This window comes from Chelonoidis abingdonii, chromosome 7 (genome assembly GCF_003597395.2).
Source record: "Chelonoidis abingdonii isolate Lonesome George chromosome 7, CheloAbing_2.0, whole genome shotgun sequence".
Classification (NCBI taxonomy): Eukaryota; Metazoa; Chordata; order Testudines; family Testudinidae; genus Chelonoidis; species Chelonoidis abingdonii.
Genome location: NC_133775.1, coordinates 73,420,500 through 73,428,724, shown reverse-complemented (window position 1 = coordinate 73,428,724; position 8,225 = coordinate 73,420,500). Strand labels below are relative to the sequence as shown.

The window sequence follows — 8,225 nt, the reverse complement described above, 5'->3', positions numbered from 1 at the left end:
GTTGCTTTCTAGAGGCGAGGCATTGCTGGGGGAGCAGAGCTCTGGCTGTAGTGATCTGTCACAATATAGGGTCACTTGATTTCTACCCAATAATTTATATTTAGAAACACAGCTAGAGATTTTGCAAAATGTATATTATTCTTAAATCTGCAATAAGAACAGCGGGCATGAAGTAACGGTATTGGGATATTTGTTTAGAAATACATCTTACAAAATAAAACGAGCACCCAGCTGGGCAAAAGGGAAAATTTCCCTTGTGTTTTCACATTCACTTCACTAACAATTACTGTCACAACACCTAACTTACATGCAGTTGTGGTTAGCAGGCCTATTCTAGTTCATTGTGACTTGTTAGTTCCATTCTGTGGTACAGTCATTGCCTGTAAAAGGGACTCACCAATGCATTTCGTAAAATAAGGTGGAACGATTTCAGATTAAAGTATACTTTTTAAAAACCCGAACAAGAATGATGTATTACTTTTCCTTGTATTGAGCACCTTAAAGGCTTTCCATCTTTCATTTTCTGCATTCAGATAGAGTATTAAAACCATATTATACATTGACAGTCAGCTGATATGTTGATTTCCTCTTTGCTAAAGAGAAAACAAGCATTAGCGATCATTAATTTAATTACTAACTTGGCTAACACTAATATTGGGGGCGGATACCAGACTACAAGAATTTCAACTCGGGGGTGGCAAAAAAGTTAGACGTCATGTGCGACAGCCCGCAGTATCGGCATTACTCCAGACTTTTAATGATTATTCCGTCGGAAATTAAGCTCCGATGATAGGACAACCTAAAAAAAATAGACTAGAGCCAATAATGAAGTACAGTTGATCAAGAGTCCTTATACCATAATAAGGGGGCGGCGGAGAGAGGAACGATGATTAAATATAACGAAAACAAATAGCTAGCAGCGGACTTCATATTTACATCACAAGATGTCGCTGTTGACTGAAAATACGTTTTCATAGAAGGGAAAATACAGCTCCTCCCACCTTACTCATAATAACATCGGCAGCACGTCAGAGATTGGCCAGCATTGCCTGATACGGCTCGAATTAAACCTTTGCAAAGACGTGGCAGGATATAGTAAAGCATATTAATTTTCTGGCAAAAACTGGGATTTTATTTGTTAGCCTGCACTCTCTGCATTCGCAATGGCTCTTCTCCGGCGAGACGCCCTGGTAACCAGGCAGCTGCTGCGGCTGCTTCTGTTGCACACGGCCTGGGAGGTGGGCAGCGGCCAGCTCCGGTATTCCGTGCCAGAGGAATCCAAACACGGCACCTTTGTGGGCCGCCTGGCCCAGGACCTGGGGCTGGAGGTGGCGGAGCTGGTGTCTCGGATGTTCCGGACGGTCTCCAGCGGCAGGAGAGACTATTTTGAGGTAAATTTGCAGAGCGGCGTTTTGTTTGTTAATTCGCGACTAGACAGGGAAGAGCTGTGCGGCCAGAGCCCCCTGTGCGCCATTGACCTGGAGGTGATAGTGGACAAACCGCTGAGGATATTTCACGTGGAAGTGGAGATACAGGATATAAATGACAATGCTCCTGTGTTCCCCGTAAATGAGCAAAACCTGAGTATAGCAGAATCACTAACGCTTCCAGGTTCGCGTTTCCCACTAGAGGGCGCGTCTGACGCAGATATTGGTACAAACTCGCTGTTAACCTATAAACTCGGCCCAAGCGAACATTTCACCATAAAGGTGCAAACTAATGAAGAGCAAAGTAAATCTTTAGTTCTTGTTTTAAAGCAATCACTGGACAGAGAGGAAACCCCTGTACATCATTTATTACTCACAGCCACTGACGGTGGCAAACTGGAGCTCACCGGCACAGTTAGGCTGCTGATCACGGTGCTGGATGTGAATGATAACGCCCCTTCTTTTAACCAGTCTAGTTATAAAGTTCGATTATTAGAAAATGCAGCTAAGGGAACAATGGTAATTAAAGTGAACGCAACCGACTTAGATGAGGGAATTAATAAGGATATTTTATATACACTTCGCGGTGTTACTCAATCTAGTGTAAGTGCCACCTTTAGAATAGATTCAAATACTGGAGAGATCAGTGTAAATGGAGAACTGGATTTCGAAAACACTAAATTACACGAAGTTCAAGTAGAGGCCACTGACAAAGGTAATTTCCCATTATCCGGGCACTGCAATGTTTTCGTAGAAGTGTTAGATGTTAACGATAATGCCCCCGAGTTAACAATAACGTCTCACTCTCTACCGGTGCCGGAGGACACTCCCCCGGGGACAGTGGTGGCTCTTATTAGCGTCTCTGACCGAGACTCGGGAGACAACGGCAAAGTCACCTGCTCCATCCCCCCGAACCTGCCCTTTCGACTCGTCTCCACCTTTAAGAATTATCACTCGCTGGTGCTGGCGGAGGCCGTGGATCGGGAGCGAGTGTCTGAATATAAGATCGTGGTGACAGCCAGAGACCAAGGGGCCCCGTCTCTCTCGGCCAGCAGCAGCATTTTGGTGGCGATCTCGGATGTGAACGATAACGCCCCCGCTTTCCCTCAGCCCGTTTACACGGTGTTTGTGAAGGAAAACAACCCGCCCGGGGCCCATCTCTTGACCGTGTCGGCCTGGGACCCGGACCTGCGGGAAAACGCCTTTGTGAGCTACTCGGTGGTGGAGCGAAGTGTGGGAGAGCAGCCCCTGTCCAGCTACATCTCGGTGCACTCGGAGAGCGGGCAGATCTATGCCCTGCAGCCCTTGGACTACGAGGAGCTGCAAGTGCTGCAGTTCCAGGTGAACGCGAGGGACGCCGGGTTGCCGTCGCTGTGCGGGAACGTGAGTGTGCAGCTCTTTGTCCTGGATGCAAATGACAACGCGCCCGCAGTGTCCCCGGCTGGCTCTGTCGGCGGCTCGCCAGGGCCCGAGCTGGTTCCGCTGTCGGCCGGCGCAGGGCACGTGGTGGGCAAGATCCGAGCGGTGGATGCGGATTCCGGCTACAACGCGTGGCTTCGCTACGAAGTGCAGGATCCCGGGGCTGCGGGGCCTTTCCGGGTGGGTTTGTACAGCGGGGAGATCAGCACGACGCGGGCGTTGGAGGAGGCGGACGGCCCCAGCCAGCGCCTCGTGATCCTGGTGAAGGACCATGGGGAGCCGTCGCTGTCCGCGACAGCCACTGTCAGCCTGTCCCTGGTGGAGATTCCCCAGGCTGTGAAATGGGACTCGAGGCCAAGGGGCGGGAGCGAAGGTCCCTTGGTTGACATGAACGTGTCTTTAATGATCGCCATTTGCTCGGTGTCCGGGCTGTTTGTGCTGGTGATTGTCGTGTACGTTGGCCTGAGATGCCGCCCGGGTCCGGAAGTGATGTGCGGGCCTGGGAAAGCCACCGTGTGCGCGAGCGAGGTGGGGAGTTGGTCGTATTCCCAGCGCCAGAGCCGGAACTTGTGTGTAGGGGAAGGCTCCGCCAAGAATGATCTCATGGTTTTCAGCCCCAACTTCCCTAACTGTGCAGAGAAAAGTGGGACTGTGAAGGAACAGGAGCTAGCACAAAATTCATCTGGCCAGGTGAGTTTCATGAATCTGTTCTATATTTATTATGTATTCAAATATTTTGAGATGTTAATGTGGGTTGACATGATAGTTTTCCATGAAAATATAATCGAAATAAATTAAACCTGGTTGAATTGCTTTAGAAGAGATGTTTATGATGACAGTTTCCATATTTTAATTGCAGTGGTAGTTTATTTTTGGGATTGAAATGGTGATGATATTTATGCTGTATCAGAACAATTGCCTTCAGTTTGGTATCTTGTGTCTGACGGTTACCAGTTAGGAATGCTTCTGAGGAAGGTTCAGGGATGTCCAAAATGGAGAATTATGGGATAACCTGACTATACCTGAAACTCAGCGCTAACTTCTGGCATTTAGCTGTTGGCTTATGTCCAGAAACATTAGGTTTAATATCCCTTTTGTTGAATTTTATTATATCTAAAGTAACTGGCTTTAAATTATGTAGATGACATCTAATCCTTTTCTGGGTCCCAGTAAACTCCAGCTCTTGTAATGTGTCCTGGTAGAGATTTCCATAGGTGGATAGATCATGGTGCAAAAATATGCTTCCTTTTTTTAGTTTACAATTAGTTCCTCCTCAGCTTTATTGAATGCCCCCCTAATTCTTATATGAGGAGAAGTGAGAAATGAGAGTATATCACTGACCTTCCTCTGTATCATTCATTATGTTGTGTGCTTTCATCATGTCCCCTCTCACTCATCTCCTCTCTAAACAGTTCGATCATATAAAACTGAATTGCCTGAGGCTTAAAGTAACACCATGATCTACTCCCCCACATGCTCCAGTTAGTGCCACTACCGTTGCTCCAGGGGCAGGATTGGAGCAGGAGGAAATCCTAGCAAACTATATTAGGATTAACAATGAGGAGTCCTTGTGGCACCTCAGAGACTAACAAATGTATTTGGGCATAAGCTTTTGTGGGCCATAACCTACTTCATCAGATGCATGGAGTGAAAAATACAGTAGGCAGCTATAAGTATACAGCACAAAAAGATGGGAGTTGCCTTACCCAAGTAGGGGGTCAGTGCTAATGAGGCCAATTCAATCAGGGTGGATGTGGACCATTTCCAACAGTTGACCAGAAGGTGTGAGTATCAACAGAGGGAAAATTACCATCCTAGCCACTATGGATGGAGAACAGACGTGGGCAAACTATGGCCCGCGGGCCACACCCAGCCCACGGGACCATCCTTCCTGGCCACACAGCTCTCGGCTGGGGATCCTATCCCCCAGCCCCTCCCGCACTGTCCCCCCTCTCCCACAGCCACGCCACCATGCAGGCTGCGCTCTGGCCCGCCTCTCCCACTGGGCACTGTTGTGAGCGCAGCTGGCTCTGGCTAGGTGTCGTGGCTGAGAGCTTCTGCTACTGGTAAGGGGGTGGGGATTGGAAGGGTTGGTTAAGGGAGTGGGAGGTCCTGGGGGGAAGTCAGGGAGGAGGGGGTGGTTGGATGGGACAGAGGTTTGGGGGGGTCAGTCAGGGGATGGGGAACAGGGAGAGCTGGGAGTGCCAGGGGGCCTGTCTGGGAGTGGGGATGTGGATAGGGGTTGGGAGGACAGTCAGGGGACAGGGAACAGGGGGGTTGGATAGGGGCAGGGGTCCCAGGAGGAGGTAGTTAGGGGACAAGGAGCGGGGGGGTTGAATGGGTTGGAGGGTTCTGAGGGGGGCAGTCAGGAGCCGGGAAGTGGGAGATGGTTGAATAGTGGGCAGTCTTCCCTACCCCTTCATATAGTTGTGCAACCCTGATGTGGCCCTTGGGCCAAAAAGTTTGTCCACCCTGATGTAGAATCTCTCTACACCAACATTCCACACAAAGATGGACTACAAGCCATGAGGAACAGTATCTCTGATAATGTCATGGCAGACCTGGTGGCTGAGCTTTGTGACTTTGTCCTCACCCACAACTATTTCAGATTTGGGAACGATTTATACCTTCAAGTCAGTGGCACTGCTATGGGTACCCACATGGTTCCACAGCATGCCAACATTTTTATGGCTTACTTAGAACAACACTTCCTCAGCTCTCGTCCCCTAGTGTCCCTACTCTACTTGTGCTACATTGATGACATCTTCATCATCTGGACCCATGAGAAGAAGGCCCTTGAGGAATTCCACCAGGATTTCAACAGTTTCTACCCCACCATCAACCTGAGCCTGGACCAGTCCACACAAGAGACCCACTTCCTAAACACTACAGTGCAAATAAGTGATGGTCACATAAACACCACGCTATATCAGAAACCTAATGACCGCTATACTTACTACATGCCTCCAGCTTTCATCCAGATCACATCACACAATCCATTGTTTACAGCCAAGCCCTAAGATACAACCGCATTTGCTCCAATCCCTCAGACAGAGACAAACACCTACAGGATCTTCATCAAGCATTCTTAAAACTACAATACCCATCTGTGGAAGTGAAGAAACAGATTGACAGAGCCAGAATCGTACCGAGAAATCACCTACTACAGGACAGGCCCAACAAAGAAGGTAGTAGAATGCCACTAGCCATCACCTACAGCCCCCAACTAAAACGTCTCCAGCGCATCATCAAGGATCTACAACCTATCCTGAAGGATGATCCCTCACTCTCACAGACCTAGGGATACAGGCCAGTCCTCACTTACAGATGACCCCCTAACCTGAAACAAATACTCACCCAGCAACTACACACCACACAACAGAAGCCTTAACCCAGGAACCAATTCCTGCAACAAACCTCGTTGCCAACTCTGTTCGCCTATCTATTCAAGGGACACTGTCATAGGAACTAACCACATCAGCCATACCATCAGGGGCTCATTCACCTGCACATCTACCAATGTGATATATGCCATCATGTGCCAGCAATGCCCCTCTGCCATGTACCTTGGCCAAACTGGACAGTCTCTGCGCAAAAGAATAAATGGACACAAATCAGATATCAAGAACTGTAACATTCAAAAACCAGTAGGAGAGCACTTCAATCTCCTTGGACACTCAATAACAGACTTAAAAGTGGCCATTCTTCAACAACAAACTTCAAAAGCTGACTTCAGTGAGAAACTGCAGAGCTGGAATTAATTTGAAAACTTGACACCATCAAATTAGGCCTGAATAAAGACCGGGAGCGGCTGGGTCACTACAAAAAGTAATTTTTCCTCTGTTGATACTCACACCTTCCTGTCAACTGTTGGAAATGGGCCACATCCACCCTGATTGAATTGGCCTTCTTAGCACTACAAAAATTAATTTTTCCCTCTGTTGATATTCACCTCTTTTTTTCAACTGCTTGGAATGGGCTATATCCACCCTGATTGAATTGACCTCATTAGCACTGACACTCCCACTTTGTAAGGCAACTCCCATCTTTTCATGTGCTGTAGATTTATATCTGCCTACTGTATTTTTCATTCCATGCATCTGATGAAGTGGGTTATAGCCCACACAGGCTTATGCCCAAATGAATTTGTTAGTCTCTAAGGTGCCACAAGAACCCCTCATTGTTTTTGCTGATAGAGCAAAATGGCTACCCCTCTGAAACCTATATTAGGATTGAGTCTTGAGAGGTAGTGACACATTTATCAAAAACGCTCAGGTAAATGGCATAGATTGTAAGGGCTGGACTCTGGAGGGACCTAGCATCCCAATTCATTTTGGGCAAGGAAAGTTTGATAAGGGAGGATGACAGACTTCTGGTAAAAGTTTAATTGGCTTTGGCTGAATTCCCTATAACTGTACCATTGGCCAAGTTCTACCTTGAGTGCAAGAATTTTAAAGATGTTGTTAATGTTGGAGATTTACTTCCCACTGATGTTTTAATTTGTAATGATATTTTAGTCATGTCTGAGCAGGTTAATATCATAATTGCAGTCAGAAGAAGTATGGCTTTGCCTTGCCTGGCTTGTCTTTGACAACAGGGAGGGCTCTGAGGGGGGTGAAAATGCACTTTGTCAGCTGAAAGTAACAGATTGTCCCTGGAGGAGGGGTTTGGAGTCCCATTGTTTTGCCAGAGTCTGCTCTTAACATAAATGAGACTCACAAGGAATTTTTTGTGATCCTTCCCTGGACAAAGAGAGGGATAAGGCTCAGAATAATACCCCATCTCTGGAAGAAAGGGGCAGATTTTAACATAGTTGGTTTTCTCAGAAAAAAATTGTCAGGCAAAGGTCCAAATGTCATGTCTGTAGTTTTCAAACAGCTATGAGAGTTGTGTGGAGTGAGCCTTATAGAAGCCTTTCCCTGTCATCTAGAAACCTATGGTCTGGTAGAAAGATTCAATGGAAAATTAAAATCTATCCTGATTAATGCCATCATCTAACTTGATCCATACTCCACAGCCCAGACAGAGAACCTACTTGATCTGTTGTGTGTGGGAGGGTGCAGAGTTAATAAATACTTTGGATTTGACTCGAGGGCATCGGCAAATTCTCTTAGATGCTGATGTTCCAGAAAAGTCAGCTTTCATAGTGGAATCTGGCCTGTATGAGTTTAAAGTTATGGCTTTTTCATATTTGGATTGTTAATGAGAGGGCTGAGAAGTATGAAACCTACATTTCTGGGGGAAAGCCCAGGACCTGAAGTGTGTTGGGATAACCCTGCTGTATAACCACGACTGGTGAGAGCAAGGGTGTGACTGGCAGGCTGCAATTATACAAACACATCTAAGAGTGATCTGAATGGTGGTGGCTGGTTGTGAGTT

The 8,225-nt window shown here is 47.1% G+C and overlaps 1 protein-coding gene across 1 annotated transcript; it reads left to right on the top strand.

Annotated features, from left to right (window-relative positions):
- Positions 1-1,055: 1,055 nt before the first annotated feature.
- On the top strand, positions 1,056-4,864 carry LOC116837421 (protocadherin alpha-3-like). The gene is made up of 2 exons (XM_032801774.2): positions 1,056-3,536; positions 4,808-4,864. Exons 1-2 carry the CDS (start codon positions 1,164-1,166, stop codon positions 4,862-4,864), a joined length of 2,430 nt encoding a protein of 809 aa, XP_032657665.2. The 5' UTR covers positions 1,056-1,163.
- Positions 4,865-8,225: the final 3,361 nt, after the last annotated feature.

Excerpts from the sequence above, each read along its gene's own strand:
- LOC116837421 (XM_032801774.2), top strand. The coding sequence starts at position 1,164 with ATGGCTCTTCTCCGGCGAGACGCCCTGGTAACCAGGCAGCTGCTGCGG. Across the intron at positions 3,537-4,807 it reads CACAAAATTCATCTGGCCAG|CCACGCCACCATGCAGGCTG; the intron begins GTGAGTTTCATG and ends CCTCTCCCACAG.